We start from the raw sequence: 17,821 nt of genomic DNA on the forward strand, positions 1-17,821 counted from the left end.
CGTGTAAGTTGACTCTATTTGCCCTTCATGGTGGCTGTATCATCTTTGCTAGGCTCCAGCTGCCCAGTTTGCTAGTCCTCTCCACATTAGGGTAGCATTAGAAAGGCAACGGGAAGGTTCAAGACCTTCTTTTAGGTTATTTTAATATACTCTATGTGGCTATCAGTACAAGATTTCAAACAAACACAGATGCATCAGAAAAAAATTAAGCCAACCCATTAAAAGAGTGCTGGATTTGCTGTCCAAAGTGGTACATGTGCTGTTTCTATGCATATGTGTGCTCTGATGCATTTCATTTCTAAATTTTAAGACAGGGATGAATGAGGTACTAGAGTAGAAATAGAGTAGAAATCCCCTTCTTTCACCAGTACAAATTACAGGGGAGATGACACTTTCACCATATGACATGTCTATTTTTGCTGCTCTGTTTCCTCTTCAATAGAAATTCCAGATAACACTACGAGCTTTTATTTAGTTTCTTAAATGGCCATTCATACTTTTTATCTATCCTTCCCAGAGGCCTCACTGCACTGGGAGGCAGGAGCTGGCCTAGGTCCTGGCCCAGCTCAGCCACCATGAAGTGTCATGACCTTAGGCAAGTCACCTTTGCAAGCTTCACTCCTCACTTCTGTGGATCAGGCCAGAAGGGATCAGCAAGGTCTTTCCCTACCCTGGTCTCCCAGAACTCCACTGATGTAGCCTTCAACGTGAGGTAAACTGAGGCCATCGAAAATCATGCCTGCAATCTGGAAAGTCGTTTTAAAGGGAAGGCAACTTTGCAATGTAAGTGGTTTCTTTCAGTTCTATGATTTAGCTGCTCCAAAGACTGAAAAGGCAAAGACGAATTGACAGGATTTAAGCCCCTAAAAAGTTAAGGAAGCTGGCCAGAGTGCTGAACGCAGCCACCATTCACAACAGCCATCAGACCTCGCTGGCTGCACAGCTCTAACAAGGCCAGAGCCTACACCCTGCTGGTCAGCAATAGTAACCCCAGGACAGAGGCAGCCAAAAGAGAGATCTCCGCAAGGGCCGGACTTAAGGCACTAGGCATGTGAACAGCTAGCGGGATTTCAGAGCACATGGCACTTGATAGTTCCCAGACCTGTTGGAATTATATTTGGCTTAGGTGAGTTTGGGAATAGCTTGGAGGGAGTGCAGTGACATTGTAATGAATACTAATACTATGGGGTCTTGGAGCAAAGAAAAGTTTTTTTTCAGTTAGGTATCTGGTATGTATCCACGAAGGGAAAATTTCCTCAGCGTTAAAAGGCTTGGTGTATGCAGTGGAGGAGGTGATGAGATTTCTGAAATCAGGAATCACCAGTTCCAGTTCGGAAAAGAACTCCGCTACTCTGCTTACAGTTAAAATAAACTGTCTGAGCTCCCCAGGTGCTTAACTAAGCACTTTGTTCCCCACAATTCCTCCCCTCAGCAATCTATTTCATGCAGATTATATCAATCTCTTTTCTTTGTTGCTACGTAATGCATTAAAGATCCTCAAAATCTTTCAGTTTATCCAAAACTGAAACATTTGCACCAGAGCTGTACCCCACCCATATCAATCCACCATCGGCCTGACCCCATCCCCAAGAGAAAGCAAATAAGTAGTGCCTATTGCGAAGCTCTGCCCTTGCTGGGAAAGCAGGAAGGCCCCCCCTGATTGTTTCAGTCGAGGAGGTGGTCTGCACAATTCCTTTCTTTAGCCTGGGGTTCAAGTTCCCTATTAACATAGACAACTCTTCACTGGAGCTGAAGTATAAGAAATTTTCTGCTTGATGTGTTTTATGTCGCATTATTATTTTCCCTGCACATCACATGCCTCTCTGAGGGGCACAGGAGAATGCGTCTGACGTAAGACTTTGGGGAGAGTCCCCCACCATTTAGAAATGAGGAGGAGGGAGAGATCAGCTCATAAAGGAATCTGTCTGAAGCCACTCCCTCTACCCTCCCAGGAGGTCCAGACCCCCAAGAGTGCTCCCCTGCTCTGGATACTTCTCATATACCCAGGACTCACTACCGGCTTCCCCGGGATGACTGTCCCCCTTTTGTCTGGGTTTCTGCAGTACTGCTACGCGTCTGCTTTCTCACCATGCTGCAGGCAGGATTGATAGGGTTTCCCCAACCAGCCTTTCTGCCGCTCATTATTTATGGGATGAGGATGGAGGCAGGACAAACATTAATAGCTCAAAGTGTGGGTGAATCAAATCAATTACTGCCTCACTCCCCAAACAACATCACAACAACTATGATTTAGTCCTTGTTTCCATCAGGTGGAAGAAATCGAAATTGCACGTTTGCACATACGGACTATTTATAACAATAAAGAGAAACGAATAAGGTATATACAAGCTCCCAAGTAGGGGGGTTTCAAAGGTGGGGGGAGCCTGCCTCCGTGGTATGACAGGGACTGTTGGTTTCCCTGGGAGAGTCTCTTCTTGGTCACATCCCCTAAAGTGAGAGGGCGCGCCCAAACTCCCATTCAAGATACAGAATCTGGTCCCAGAGAAGTGTTTCCATGGAGAGGTGGAGGCAATGAGTCTTTTGCCCCGTGAGTTGCTGGAAGTGGCAAGTAATTTACACCTACGGTGTGGACCTTCCTAAAGTGCCCCTAGATGAAACCTAGAGGATTCTCGAGCATCTTTAGAACGGGACTGGGAGCTCATACCTGAGTAACCCAGCTGGGCTCCTCAGCGGCAGGCCTGCCCTGGCTCCCTGGGCATGGTGGAAGGAGGCACCAAAGCAACCTAAATACCCAGGGGCGAAGTGGACTCTAGCAAAAGAAATCTTCAGGCATCTTCTCAATGCTTATTCTCAACACCGCCCACAGCCATTTCCAGAAAAAGCTGCTGGTCGTGGCCCAAACAAAGCCCCCCAAGGAGAAACTGGGTGGTGAGATGAGGATCGAGTCAAGGGAAACAAGCAACCTAGTTGCACAGACAGCTTCCCTTGATGAGGAGGCGGGTGAGAGTGGTGACCCCACCTGACACGTGCAGCGTTGGCTCGTGTTACCCACGCTCTGAGTTTGGCTGAGGTCATATTTGCCTCTTTCACAACCACCTCCTCTTGCAAGCCCCAATCCCATGAATAAGCCATTGCCCTTGAGTTTCAGTCTGGGGTTGATTTGCTGCTCTGTCTGGAGGAACCCCAAGGGTCTTGTGGCTATGGGAAGAAGTCCTCCTCATTTGAGCAGCAATCGTTTTTCCTCTCCTCCTGCCACAGTGATCAAATTAGCAAGCTGCTTGTCCTCACAGAAAATGCGCCCATGGTCCCAGGAGGCACTGCCCATTTGCCTGTCTGCTGGGTTGGGGAGGGAAAGCAGGGATGTATGTGTGAGGTGTCCCTCCTTCCCCTGTCCCCAGGAAGGTCTCTCCCACCTGGGGTGGCCGTCCAGCCAGCAGCAAGACCACAGGGAGGACAGGTTCTGGAGTCTTAGCTGCAGGAGGCCTGGCAGGTGGCTGCATACACACTGCTGCCCACCGTACCCCCACTGCTCAGGCTGCTGGTGGGACACTTGAGGGGCTGCATGCTGCTGTCCCTCTGGATGTGCAGTTGCTCAAGCTGCCAGCGCTCCCAGCTCTTCCGAAACTCCATCTGGACCTTCCGTGGGAAAAGGAGGAACACAAAAGCCATCATGCAAACCAACTGCTCACAAAATGGCTCCATTATTACATTAGTGGGGAAAGGAAAAAATCCACTGCATTATATTAAGAGACACAAGTCAAGGCCTTCGGGCGCCTAAATTAATATCCCAATAAAATTGTTTATTGTTGTCTCCTATTTTCTGCCTCTCCTCAAGAGAGAGATGGGTTTGATGACCTAATTGGTCTCTTCTATGTCTAAACTCTGTGATTCAGCTAAGTACCTTTTACAATCCATCACAGTATTATTTAATGGAAGGGAATGAAAGCAAGGGACAAGTGCAGGGAGACAGGAGGTGGGAGAGAGAAGAGAGGAGCTAACTTTAGAGCACACTCCCAATTTCAGCTTGGACGATTGGAGTGGGGACACATGGCATGCCCCTAACCTCGTGTTGCCTACAGCAGACCCTTCCATACTCCTGAGGGTCTTGATCCAGGCCCCAGCCCCTCGCAGGGGAGGAAGGCGTGAAGGAGGAAAGAGGGCTTCTCAGCTTGAATTTTAACTGATTCCGTCCAAGGAGACTCTGCAGTGACCATGGCGGGTGCAGCACTGGTGAACTCGGTCAACCAGAATGCCTGCTTGCTGGGCGCTGGCCTCCCTATCAGGAGAACCTTCTCAAGAGGGCTGATGTTTGGGGACCAGACTGTCAGGGCAGAAAGACACATGTAACACTGCAGAGCCCCAACCCCTTGAGGGTTTACGGCAATGCTGCGGCTCCCTGCGATGGCCAGGGATTCAGGTCCCCAGAGAGGGCTGCTTAGGCCTGCACAGTTACTTCTGAGTGCTCTGGACCACTCTTCTGGGTGATGTTCCTACAAGGTGGCTTTCCAGAGTTTCTTTGATGGCCCTTGGCCCCCAGCCTTTCCACATCAGAGTGTCTGGGGTCCAGGCTCTTCCTCTCAGGACAAAGCCACAAGGAGAGCCAGCTGCCAGCAGCTGTGAGTAAGGGGCTCTCCGCCAATTCACCCACCAGCCCCTGTGCAAACAACCCTCCTCTGCTCCTCCTTCCTCATCCATCTAGCTGAGCCCAGCAAGATGCCTGGCGTGGCCACATGCCATCCCTTAAAAGAACTTCTTCTGCATTGAGTAGAGCTGAGATTGCCCAGAGCCTGCCTGCCAGGATGTCCTCAGTATCCTGGGCAGCATCACGGAGCCCAAGCCTGGGGGTGGGGGGAGGAAGGAGGCTGAGCAGACATCACCTACGGCCACCCTGCTCTGTGCCAGCATGTGCTGAGCTGAGCATGTGTGGAGCGGGTGCTGACACCTGGGATGGGAATGCCCAAGGTCTGCAGCTGCAGGGAGACCACCCTTGTCTCACAGCCCTTCCACTGCAGAGAGGGGAAAGAAAGGTGGTAAACTGAGGCACACCCATTGGAAGCCACCCTAGAGATTAAAGTGGTTTCAGGGACACCAGCAGGACTTCTCACAGTGCTGGCACGTGGTGTCCCCTTCTGCCCCCACCTCCCTCAGCACTTGGTGAGCCTCTGCTGTGGCTCTGTGTAATCAAAATTGTCCTCAGAAACCACATGTACTGCAGTGTGTGCCCAGCATTTTCCATAGATTATTTTACTTAACTTTCACATCAGCCCTGTGAAGTCACTCTTGTTATCACACCCCATTTCGAGGTGAGGAAACTGAGGCACAGAGTGTGTAAGTACGTCCCCAAGTCTCTCAGCTGGGATTTGAACCTATATCCAGCCTGTTTCCAATGCCCAGCTCCTAACCGTTGGCCACCTGCCCACAGTGGCTCTTGAGGTCCTGCGTGTCCCTGGCCGTGTCTCCTCCCCACTCAGCTGGGAGCGCCTCGAGCTGGGACATCTTCCTCAGCTCAGCATCCGAGAACCTAGCACAGCGCCCAGCATACAGCAGGTACTCAATAAGTGTTTAAATGCGCCAAGTGAATGTCTGAGTACATAAATAAGCATCTCACACTGGGTTCCTTCTCTCCATTATGAAAACAGAACAACAAAAACAGCAAAGGGATCCCGGACCCCTGGCCCAGCACTCAGGCCAGTGGCTTCCTCCTCCATGATCAGCTTTCACCCTCACCTTTGCCCTTCAAGCTCTGCAGTCCACCAAACCCCTCCTGAGCACCCTCTCTGGTCAGGCGCCACCCCAGGCTCAGGATTCGGGGTGAACTGGGAAAGCTCATTCACCTCCATTTATATTTGGGGAAACAGGCTGGGGAGGCAAAGTGACATGCCGTGGGTTGCACAGCTTGGTAGTGGCAGAACCAGGACCAGACCTTGGGGCTCCTGAGTCACCTCACTTTGGTGCTCAGGCATGAGCTACAGCAAAACCATCTCTAGGCCTCCGCTCCCCTGGCTCCACTCCTGGCCCACTAGCAACTGCGGCAGGCCTTGGCAGCCACACAGGACCAATGTCCAGGCCATCGTTCCTCCTGGGGTCAAAAGTACCTGGCATTGCCATGGCAACACTGGGTCTGAAGAACAGCTCTTCTGGACAGAGGTCTCAGCCCAGGAGCCATGTGTGGTGACACGTCTGTCCTTGTGCCAGGCAGAGCCAGGGCATGAAGCGTCCCTGGGGTGGGTGTAAAGGAACTGGGCAGTGCACTGAAAGGAGTCAGGCTCTGCAGCCCTCTGAGCAGGGTCTCCTGGACACCACAGCATGAGCCCGGGGGGGCCAGAGGCCAGAGGCCAGGTAGGGTCTGTATCCCAGTGTGGTCAGAGAGGTACAATTCTGGTGGTTCGGGGTCAAGTACTTTGCCAAGGGCAGAGCAGGGATGTGGGCCCCTCCCTCCCTTCTTCCAAAGCTGGGCCAGCCGTGGGTGGTGGAAGAGGAGGGAGGTGACTGGGTGACTGGGCTTTGAAGGAGGGAATCAGGAGAAAAGGCTGAGCTGGGGGCCTGGGGGAGACTCTCTGCAGTGGCAGTGGTGGGGCCGAGCACACGTGCATGCAGGTAGGGTGGCAGTGAGTGTGTTGCTGCAGCATGGCTTTGGGGACTAGAGGAGGGAGGAGTGGGAAACAGGACTCGGGGGCTAAAAAGGTGACAAGGTAGCAGTAGGGAGCCTCAGCCTCTCCTTATGGACCTCTGCTCCTCATTCGTACTCAGGGACACATGCCACCCTGTCCCTGTCCTCATCTCACCACTGGGCTGGAATATAAAGCAGCCAAGTTTAGGGCAGGGTAGCATGTCACCCTGCTGGCTGAGAAAAGTTCCTGAAGGGAAGGCCACCCCACAGAGCCTGGATTCTTGCACGTCAACATTTGCTCCAGTTTTTAAGAGGTTCTTTATGAAGACTCAGCTCCCTGAAATACCGAGGTCCCCACCCACTGTTCCCCTGCATCCCCCACACCCACAGCTAAAGACAAGCGTGTATTAATGCACTGACCCTAAGATGTCTGAGATGCAGGATTCCAGGCTCAGCCACAAAAAGAGCCCAGGTCTTCAAAGAACAGTGTTCCTGGGTTACCTGAGCCCCAGCCCCACTGATGCAAACCCTCACCGGGGCCTAGATGGAGTTGACGAAGTCCCCATTTACCCCCACCCCAGAGTGTGGGGCTGTGGGTTGCTGACTCTCTCCCTGCTAGGGGCTAGTCCTCTTGTAGACACTTCTCCAGGTGGTCCCGGTGCTGCCCCTGAGACTATCATTCATTTTCCCTTCTGCAAGGAATGGGCAGGGGGGATGAGGCATTTGTGAAATCCAGTTTGATGGTTTTGGGGTGCTCCTGCTCTTTCCCAGCACAAAGTGGGGTTCCTGGGGGTAACAGACCTACTGGGGCTGACATCTCAGGGAGCAGAGGAAGGCCTGCGGTCCTGCAGGAGTCTGCAGAAGAAGCTGTGGGGTCATCAAGAACCCTTCCTCGCAGCCCAGCAAGCAGGGCACCGCTGGAGGAATTCATCCCCTTTCCCGTGGCTCGTGTCTGTGCACACAGAACAGGGGGCTTCCTTCTTTAAGTCAGAATTCATGTGAATCCTGTCTCTGCCACGACTTCCAGGCCAAATCTGGGGCAGGTTTCTGACTCTGATCTTCAGTGTTCTCGTGTGTGTAAAACAGGAATATTGAAATCTGAATTTTAGCAGAGTTATTTGGGGCAGGGGGTTGACAACTAAATGAGAAAGTGACTATTAAAGGCCCAAGTATGTGGCCTGGACAAGTGTGTGTGGAGTTACTTTGTAACAGACAGTCACCACCACACCAGTAATTCACTCAGGACCCTCTAACATGAAGCTGGGTCGTCCCCAAGCTCACGTACCGTTAGGCTATGCCTGCATACACGTGTGTGTGTGTGAGAGAGACCCAGGCACAGAAAACAGAACACATGGACAAGATGCCTCCTGGACCGTGGGGCTTCAGTGGGATGACTAGGGGTTCCAGCCGAAAACACTGGTGGGAGTTCCCAGTGCACAGCTCCATGCTGGCCAATGCTAGCAGCTACCAGGTCCCCACCGGCCCTCGTCAGACCTTACCTCATTGTTGACAAAGCAGTATAAGACAGCCACCATCAGCCCCTGCAAACGAGAGTCATGTCAGCGCGCAGGAAACAGGGGGAGGCGCCCTGCAGGCAGCTCCCCCAACATTCCCCTCCTCAAATTGGGCAGCCCAGGCAGACCCAGGGGTGGGGCAGTGGGTTCCTTCTCATCTCCTTTCTGGAGGACGAAGAAGGCGCCTTGCTCAGATACTGCAAAAGTTCCACAACTGCCCTCTTCATGAGGAGGCTTGATCCGAAGAAGCACCCACCTCTCATCACGGAGATTTTCCCCACCCCAGCCCCGTTTGTCCACTCGGGAGACCCAATGCTCCAGAACTGTATTCTATTTGTTTGTGTGTGTGTTTGTATGCACAAGTATGTAAATGCACACACATGGGCCCATGTGCTTGTAGGCATCCTATAATACTCTCCAGGGGCTGAGACCAGTTTCTTACACTTTTACACCCTTGGCATCATCTAATGCTAGAGGAGAGGATCAATTCTTTACTTTGGAACTATGTGACCCTGTAAATCTTGCTTTAACATCTCTGGGCCTCAGTATCCGCCTCTGTAAAATGGGGGTAATCCTGTACATCTCCTGGGTGCATAAAGCACCTGGCAGGGTGCCTGCCTCCCAGTAGATGGTAGCTGCAATACCAGGATTCCAGGGTTACATCCAGGAAGCCTTCTTGTCCCGTGTGCTTACAGAGAAGACTGGCCTGGGCATCGGGACACCTGAGGATACTAGTTCTGGCTCGGCTCCAACCATGTGACCTTGAGCAGGGGTCACTCCCCCAGGCCTCAGCCTGTCCATCTTTCCCATCTGCATGATGCAGGCTGCTGTCTGCTCACCCCCCACTCTGGTACTTCGTGAGCAAGTGCCCCTCGCTGTGCGGTCACCTGGAAGGACGTGAAGGAGAGCTCTGTGAACAGCTTGATGAAGCGCAGGGTCCCCCGGGCGTGCTCGTCCATCACGAAGGCAAAGATGACCTCGTGGGTCCCCAGCAGGGGGATGAGCGTCAGCGTGGACTTGGCAAGTCTGGGGGCAGGGTGAAGGCCACTGGAGTCATTCTGGAACTTCCCCACAGACTCTACCCTTTCGGCACCCTCCACTCTTCCCTCCAGGACCTGGCATCAGGGTCATGGATGCCCTCCCACCCCAAATACCCTGGGACAGGCTCCCCAGAGAGAAGGAATATAGGGCAAGACCCCCTAGAAGCCTACGGGCGGCCCAAGGATGGAGTGAGGGCAAGGCTTTGGGGTCCCAGGTCAGGCCTGAGTGGGAGACTCCAAGCTAAGCAGGTCACATCACCTGCATTTGATGTCAGTTTTGCACATGAGACTGGCCTTCAGTTTGGACACCACGATGCAGATGACCCGGACAAAGATGAGGAAGTTCACCTGCAGGGCAGATGGGCAGGTGGCAGGGCACTCTCTCGCTCTCCTCCAGTCCTTCCCCTGGCACCAGCCCAGGCCCGCCATAGCTCCCAATCCCAACACCACACCGTCACTCACCCCAATGGCAAAAAGAATGGGCAGCCGGATAATGAGCCAGTAATTCATGTTTGAGTTCCTGGTCCAGCAGCTGGGGAGGGAGAGAGATGCACACGCGCGTGCAGTTGGGCTCACAGAGACGCCAGCTCACGGGTAGGGCAGGGGCCCATAAATACACATGGCCATGCAGAGTCACTCACACAGCCACCGGGAACTACCCAACCTTCAATCTCACAGATCCACACACAACACACACAACACACAGTCCCCAATACACAGTCACACAGAGAGAGAGACACACGGCCTCCCAAACAAGCATCATGGGCCTACAAACACAGTCATGTGTGTACCCAGCATCATACATGAAATAAAAGAAACACTTCACTCACAGATGTTACAGAAAATCCTACAGGAGGGCGCCACATACCCATAGACCCAGCACCATCTGCCATCTTACAGTCCCGGGGCAGGGAGGGGGATTAGAGAGCTAAATTCATACGTTAAGCTCCTGGTCCCTCATTTGTGCTCCCACCAGGTGGGAGCCATGTGCCCCAGGAATCAAGGAATCCCATGGACTTTGAGGATGGGGACCTCAGCACACCCACGCCTTGGAGCAGGACACTCACCCCTCATCCTCATAGAGGTACTTGACAATGCCCCAGGGGATAACAAACAGCAGGGGAACACCTAAGAGGAGAGAGGGAAAGACAGAGAGGAGAGTGGGGCTGGCAGGCCGGAGCCACCGCCATGCACTCCCAGAGGCCTCTCCACACTCCAGGCCCCTCACACCTCCAGCCCCTCTCCTTGCCTGGCCCCAAACCACATTTTCTAGGCTGGTCTGGGTACGTGGGAGAATGGAGGCAGCAGGAACCCCACACTGACTCCTGGACTCTTCCTTAGAGAGGGGTCCCCACCAGCCAAACCCCTCCTTTGTGCCAGGCACACTGCCAAGACTTGCCACCAGGGTCCCGTCTGAGACACCAGGACACAGCCACCCAAGTAGCAGAGGAACAGGGCCATGCAGTGGGGAGGACATGCTGGATGTGGTGGGGAACAGGCGAACTCTCTGATGCCCTTCCCCCTTGCTTCAGCCCACAGGCCGATCTCAGTCAATTCCCCGGGCACTGGAAGCCCCATCAGTCACCTGTTCCCAAACCCATGTGCCTGCAAGTGGGCTGGGCAGAAGTGTGCGATAGAGTCAGGAGCCATACCCTCTCTGACAGGCCGACTAACTGTCCGCAGCAGCCTACAGCAGCAACAACTACAACAACAATACTTTCCACCTGGCCGAGACTTGACTGGTGTGGTAGTCAGCCTCTAAGACGGCGCCAAGTGATCCCCACCTCCTGGTACTCACACCCTGTGTAATCCATTACAGCAGGATTGGTCTGTGTGACCCATAACATATGGCAGAAGAGATGGCATGTCACTTCTGAGATTTGGTTTTAAAACACAGTGTGGCTCTCTCTCTCTCTCTGATCCCTTGCTCTGGGGAAACCAGTTGTCATGTTGTGAGGTCACTTTATAGAAAGCCTATAGAAGGGCCCCTGCAGCAAGGAACAGAAGCCTCCAGCCAAGAGCCTCGTGAGTGAGCAGGAAGTGGATGCTCCACCTCCAGTGAAGCCTGAGCTGAGAGCACTCTGGCCAACAGCCTGACGGCATCTCTGTTAGAGACCCTGAGCCAGAGGTACTCAGCTAAGTCAAATCCACGTAACTGTTTGTTGTTTTAAACAGCTAAGTTTTGGGGTCATTTGTCATGCAGCAACAGTTAACTAACACTGCTGGTTTCTAGTTCCTTGTGGGTAGAGCCCAGGCTCCACTCACCCTCAAGCCTCAGCACCCAGCTTACCCTGAGAGCTCAACTGTGTTGGTTGATTTAAAATGGGATTGTCCACCCTCACATGACAGATGAGGAGATGGATCAAGAGCTCAGACGGGCACAGGCGGGACTAGAATCCAGGCGCACAATCCCACGCCCACTCCAACCACCCTCAATGGCTTCCTGCACCGACTCTCTCCACGCCTGTTTCTATTGGTGCCTCTCTCGGGGTTGGAGATGTGGGTGTCTAAGATAGGTAAGGGTGTGCGTATCAAAGAAAGTGTGTGTGTGTGTGTGTGTGTGTGTGTGTGTGTGTGTGTGTGTGTGTGGTGGGGGTTTATGCATGTGCGTGGGTGGCTTTGTGGGGTGTTACCCCAGGAGCACATTTCCAGGGCAGAATCACATCACAGCCCTTCCTGTCCTCATCACTAATATCCTCAACACATCAATGTCCACTCAAGAGCAGCTACTGAGTCACTCGTGTGCCTGGATCTACTGTGCTTGATGATGCAGAGAGGGATGGAGGAAGCGAAGACGCTCACAGCTGACCAGCATTCTCCATCAGATACCTCGCTGCTTGCCCAAGGATTTTACACCAACCAGACCTCTCAGCATCCACGACACTTTCATAACAGGCCTTCATGAGACTGGACAGGGATCGGGATGGCCTCCAGAGGCCCCAGCACATAGCGCAGGCCCTGCCACATGGAAGATGCTTCATGAGAACGGGATGAATGAATGAATGATGAGTGAGTTGATACATCAGTGAGGAAGGGAAGCTCCCTAGGCAAAAACATGCCACTTCCCTGAGCTACACACACATGGAAACCTCCTTCTGGGCATCCCCAGCTACCGCTGTCCTTTCTCTCTGAGACCCCGCTCCAGGCCTGCGGAGCTCACTCATGTTATCAGCCAGACCTGGCAAGCGTCACTCACCCATCAGCATCTCCTTAACAAACTCTTTTTAAAAAACACAGGCACAGCCCTGCCACATGCAAACTCTATACACGCCCTGCTGGCTTCATCTTTCTCCCGTTTAGAAAACCAAGACAGGCTGGAAGGGGAAAAGCTCAAATTAAGACACACAGAAGTGGCTCCAGGAAATAATGACTCCCTCATCCATCACCTGCCTTCCCTCCTGTGTAGCCTCCTTGTGGTAAGATTCTGGAAGCACCCAACTGCCCATGGACTGCCGCAGAAGCTGACATGCCTTCGGGGGCTCCCCGCAGCTGTGTAGAAGCCTAATGTTAGTTCTTCTGTTTGTACATGAAGCTCAAAGTTGTTTCCCAAGCATCTCAGCTTGGGCCAGGCCTCCTGGCATCACAACAGAGCTCTCAGGTCTCTGTGACTCTCTGTACCTCTGCCTTTGTCCCTGTCTCTCTCCACCCCAATTCCTCAAGAAAAAGATGTTTTGATTGGGACAGGTGTTCCCCAAGTCCTGCCTTTGTGCCCCCACAGGCCCTGAGCCCTGAGCTAAGGCATGGGGTGGTAGGAAAAGAACTGGCACCTCGTCTCCCATTTGCCACTCAGAGACTTCCAGGGCACCCTGTGTCCCAACCAAACCCCAACCAACCACCCCCTCACCAACCACCCTGCTCCTCTGCACATATCACACTGTCACTTTGATTGTTCCTGCCCTCAGGTTGCCACGGTGACAGGCACTAACAGCGCTGATGCTATTTCCCAGAATGGACAGATGCCATCCCCCACCCTGAGGACAGCCCTGCCTGAGCTCCCCTCCATAGCCTGCCTCCTCTCCCAACCTTAGTGAGCTCCAGGGCTCCCTGGCTGACCGCTGCTTCTGTGACTGGGGAGGAGGATGAAGACACCTGGGAGGGGAGGGGAGGAAAAGCCGAGCAGGGTGGGGCTGGGTCCTGGTGCGGGAGGGAGGATGGGAAGGAGCAGAGATTTTTGTGAGAAGCCAGGGCCCACCTGCCCCTGTGCAGAGGCCTGAGCCTGCTCGGTGGGGCTGCAGGGGACTGAAGAGATGCAGCATGGGCCACAGCCACAGAACTGTGCATGCTGTGCAGTGGGGCCCGGGGACTAGCAGTCGGGAGGCCTGGGTTCCACAGCCTGCTCTGCCTTCAAGGCCCTGCCTCTCTCTGGGTCTTTGTGCCCTCAAGACACGGATCACATTAAAACCTATTTAGAGCTACTGTTCTACAATGGGGCTGGGCTGAGCATAACAAAGTAGCTGAGGAACACCAGCAAAAATGAATGAAGTATGAGGACAGGGGACAGGGAGGCTGGAAGGGCCAGAGAGAGCACAGAACCGTGAAGGCCTGGCAGCCTGAGGCAGCTTCCTCAAGAGGCTGGTTGGCAGCCTGGTGTGGGGAAGATGCTCAGAGAAAATTCTGAGCCTTGCAAAGTCTCAGAGGCAGATGCTGAGGGAGGAGGCTGGCTGTGACTGAGCCGGGAAGTCCCTGGAGGTCAGGGCGCAGCAGTGGTCAGAGCAGCCTGAGGCACGTGAATGACGGACCATGGGAAGTGAATGAATGAGTGGCAAGCCGGGAAGGAGGCCCGGGGAGTGGGTATGGGGCAGGGAAACCCGCAGATTCAGTGGCAGGTGGAGTACGGGGAGCCAGTGGGCAAGGCCTATGCTCTGCTCTGTCCCAGCTGGTTGCCCGTGGGCCCTCCAGGAAGGGTTGCAGCACCTCTTTTCCTGGTAGTACAGGGACTTCAGCCCCCTGCCTTACCCCAACCGTGGCCCTCATCAGAATCCCACATGGCGGGAGGCAGAAGCACAACCAGAAATGTTCTAGCAAAAAAAAAAAGGCACGATGGTTCTTGGCAAAGTTTTTTGGCTAGAACATTTCCAGCTGGGCTCCAGGCACATCCGAAGCCCACCACTTTCCTTGACTGGCCTCTGGTCACCCCACTCACCCTACTTGGCTCTCCTCTGAGACCTCCTCTTCATCATCATGTGACAGAGCAAGAGCCCCCACCCCTCTTCTCAGCCCCAACCTCTTACCCTCTCCCCACCTTGAGGCCCAGGACTCACCATCTCCTTCAGGGCTTTGGGCTGCCAGGTCTGGGTGTAGGACTCCATCCCCAGATGGTCTTAGGAGCAGGGTAATGAAGTATAGTGCCACGACCTCCAATGGTGTGCAAGAGAGTGGTAGGAGGTGGTATTTGGCCAAATGGGGGTGGAGGCTTCCATTAAGGGAGGAGAGTTATGCAAAGGTTGGGGGGCTGTAACCATACCTCCCTGCAGTGCCTAACCAGCCCATGGGCAGGAGGTCCTGTGCCCAAGATGGGTTCTGCAGAGGGCCCTGTCCCTTGGCCCAGCAGTGTGTTCTGAGTCTTCCACACTGGAAAAGAATCAGAGTCTCCCACCCCCATGTCACAGGTCCATGGGGTGGTGGACGGGAGTCATGAGCTGAAGGATGGTGGGCCTTACCCCAGTCTGTTGTCAGATAGAGCCTGAAGACGCACTGCTCGGAGAAGACTGAGAAGGCCAGCAGCATGTACAGGTACACGCCCTCCACCAGCAGCCAGTAGTAATTGGCCGCCACGCAGTACTGCGTGAGCAGGAACACCAGGCGGCAGCCCAGAGAGTCCTGGGGGCAGAAGAAGGGTCCAACGGGGACAACTGTTCTGCTCCTGCCTCTCCTGATGCCCCTTCGTGTCCTGCCCCAGCTGCCATGGTTAATGCAGGCTGAGAGAGCTTGCATCTTCTGGCCAGGGCTAGTGCTAAGATCTTTACCTGCTTTTGCTCCCTGAATCCTCACTGCCCTGGGTGGAAGACAATAATATTACCCCCATGCAGGAGAGAAAACCGAGCCTATCAGAAGTTAAAAAAAGGGATTTGCCCAAAATTATACAGCTAGTGAGAGGCAGAGCTGGGATTTAAGCCCAGGTCCATCTCCAAAGACTTCTCCCTTGTGTCCATCAGAACTCCCCACGGCCGTGTCTTCTCCTTTAGACTGGGGCCTCACCAGGTAGACTGCTTCTTTCATCAGACTGGAAGGTCACCGTGGTGGACTGCCTCTCCCATCAGACTAGAGAGACTCCTCTCCCACCAGACTAGGGGCTCCTTGCGAGCCAGGGCTGGCAGCACTTGCCTTTGCCTGTCCCAGGCTAGGTGAGGTGGTAGAGCAGGCCTCCACCGACCGCCCATCCCTCCCCAGGCCCCTGCTGGACACACCACACACCTGGTAGGAGAGAAGCCTGTCCCACTGGTGCTGCTGGGCGGCCGTGCTATACATCCACTTGAGGGCCGCATCTTTGATGAAGACGGACAGTGCTCGCAGGATGAAGGATGCAAACAAGTTCAGGTGGATGTAGTTCCGGGTGCAGTGCAGGTGTCTGAGGGAGAGAGCAGGGCCCCTGCCTGGCGAGATGACCAGCAGTTCTGCTCTGCATCCCCTGGCTCTCAGGCTAACATACATATCAGGCATGTTTCAGCTCTGGGGCTGTGCTCATGTCTTCCTTCCTCTGCAAATGCCCTTCTTCCCCATGAAACGGAAAATCCTTCCATTCCAACTCAAGTCCTGCCTGTCAACGAAGCCTTCAGCTGTGTAGTCACTGCCCCCTCCTCCACCCTTATTCTATCCTGCTTTCTGCAGCGTCTTCTTTTATGCAAAGTCATGTGTAACCAAAGGGATTTATGTGTGAGGATCAGTTCCCCAATGGGGACTTTGCTTTTCTTCTTCATGACGGGGCCCATGTCTTAAATGCCTCTGGCCTCCTCACAGAGGCAGACCAGGGCTAGGCACATGGCAGGAATTTGGAAAGTATTGGACACAACTTCAATTTTCTTTCATGTAAAAATGCTTAGCAAACTGGAAATAAGAGGATATTTCTTAACCTGTTAAAGGCTAGCTTCCCAACCAGGAGCAAACATCATTCTTAACTGAGAAACTTGGAAGCATTTCCTCTAAAATCGGGAACAAAATAAGGAGGTCTGCTATAATCACTTCTATTCAACACTGTACTACAGATTCTAGCCACTATAATAAGGCAAGAAAAATATTGTAAAAGAATTGGAAAGAAACAAAATGGTCATAACGTGTAGATGAGAGATTATTGTCGTAAAATATACAATAGAATCTACAGACAAATAATTAGAACTAATAAGAGAGTTCAGCAAGCTTGCTGATATGTATGTTTATATACACCAGCAATAAACAACTAAAAATAAATTTTAGAAATAATTAATTTACGGGCTGAACCCGTGGCTCACTCGGGAGAGTGCGGCGCTGAGAGCGCGGTGGCGCTGAGAGTGCCGAGGCCGCAGGTTCGGATCCTATATAGGGATGGCCGGTGTGCTCACTGGCTGAGCGCTGTGCAGGCGACACCAAGCCAAGGGTTACGATCCCCTTACTGGTCACACACACACACAAAAGAAATAATTAATTTACAATATTTTTAGTTGACTACCTAGAAATAAGTCTAACAGAAGATGGGCAAGATCTATGTGGAGAATATTATAAAACTTGCTTAATATTATTAGAGAAGACAAGTTAATGGAAAATACACAGATATACCACATTTGTGAGGAGAAAGACTCACTGTCTTGAAGGAGTCACTTCTCCCCACATTAAGTGATGCAATGCATCTATAATAAATTCAATGCAACTATAATAAAAATTCTAACAGAACTTTATTTTTCATGGAACTTTAAAAACATAAAAAAGAGCTGAGGGTCAAGAATAGTCCAGACACTCCTAAAGAAACACATAGTAGGTTTCTTTACTATATGAGAACTTAGATTTCTAATAAATGTGTAGTAGTTAAGGCATGATGGTATTGGGATAGGGAGAGATAAATAGACCAACAGAAAAGAATATAGATGACAAAAAAAACCCCATGCATATAGGAAGCTTTGCTGCATGGTAGAATAGATGTTGCAAATCAAGGGGAAAAAATGGCCTATCAATAAATGGTACTGAAGCAATTAACTATATGTATATATGGAAAAATAAAATTAAATCCCCTATTTTTACTATACACAAAAATAAATTCCAGGTAGATCAAAGAACCATATGGGAAAAGCAAAACTCTGAAACTTTTAGAAGAAAATATAGTTGACCATCTTTATGACCCTAAGACAAGGAAAATTTTCTTAAAGAAGACCAGAAAGAAATTTGTTCTTTGGAAAAAATTAATAATTTAAAATCAATTAATATAATTAATTTTTATAAATTGGTAACATTTATTGATAAATCTTATTTATCAATATAAAATTGATGAATTTTATTTATTAATATAAAATTGATCAATTTAATTCCATGAAAATTAAGAACTTTTGTGCATAAAAAGTACCATAAAGTCGGTGAAAAAATAAGCCACAGAATAAGAGAGGATATATCCTAGATTAGAATCCAGAGTATATAATGAATGCTTCAAATAAAAAAGAAAAAGCCAAATAAGCCAATAAATATGTAAGCAAAGAATATGAACAAGAAATTCACAGAATAAATCAAGAAAAAAT

General features: G+C 51.7%; 1 protein-coding gene across 1 annotated transcript in view; it reads right to left on the minus strand.

Annotated features, from left to right (window-relative positions):
- Window positions 1–3,429: 3,429 nt before the first annotated feature.
- The window catches only part of LOC134379025 (glucagon-like peptide 1 receptor), a 33,140-nt gene continuing 18,748 nt past the window's right edge, over window positions 3,430–17,821 (minus strand). The window contains exons 6-13 of the mRNA XM_063098290.1: window positions 15,540–15,693; window positions 14,786–14,945; window positions 10,193–10,253; window positions 9,588–9,657; window positions 9,385–9,473; window positions 8,973–9,111; window positions 8,071–8,112; window positions 3,430–3,597 (exon numbers count right to left, since the gene is read on the minus strand). Of these exons, the coding sequence (XP_062954360.1) occupies window positions 3,430–3,597; window positions 8,071–8,112; window positions 8,973–9,111; window positions 9,385–9,473; window positions 9,588–9,657; window positions 10,193–10,253; window positions 14,786–14,945; window positions 15,540–15,693 (883 nt within the window). The remainder of the gene's footprint in view (window positions 3,598–8,070; window positions 8,113–8,972; window positions 9,112–9,384; window positions 9,474–9,587; window positions 9,658–10,192; window positions 10,254–14,785; window positions 14,946–15,539; window positions 15,694–17,821) is intronic.

The sequence above is a fragment of the Cynocephalus volans genome, chromosome 5 (genome assembly GCF_027409185.1).
Source record: "Cynocephalus volans isolate mCynVol1 chromosome 5, mCynVol1.pri, whole genome shotgun sequence".
NCBI classification, from domain to species: domain Eukaryota; kingdom Metazoa; phylum Chordata; class Mammalia; order Dermoptera; family Cynocephalidae; genus Cynocephalus; species Cynocephalus volans.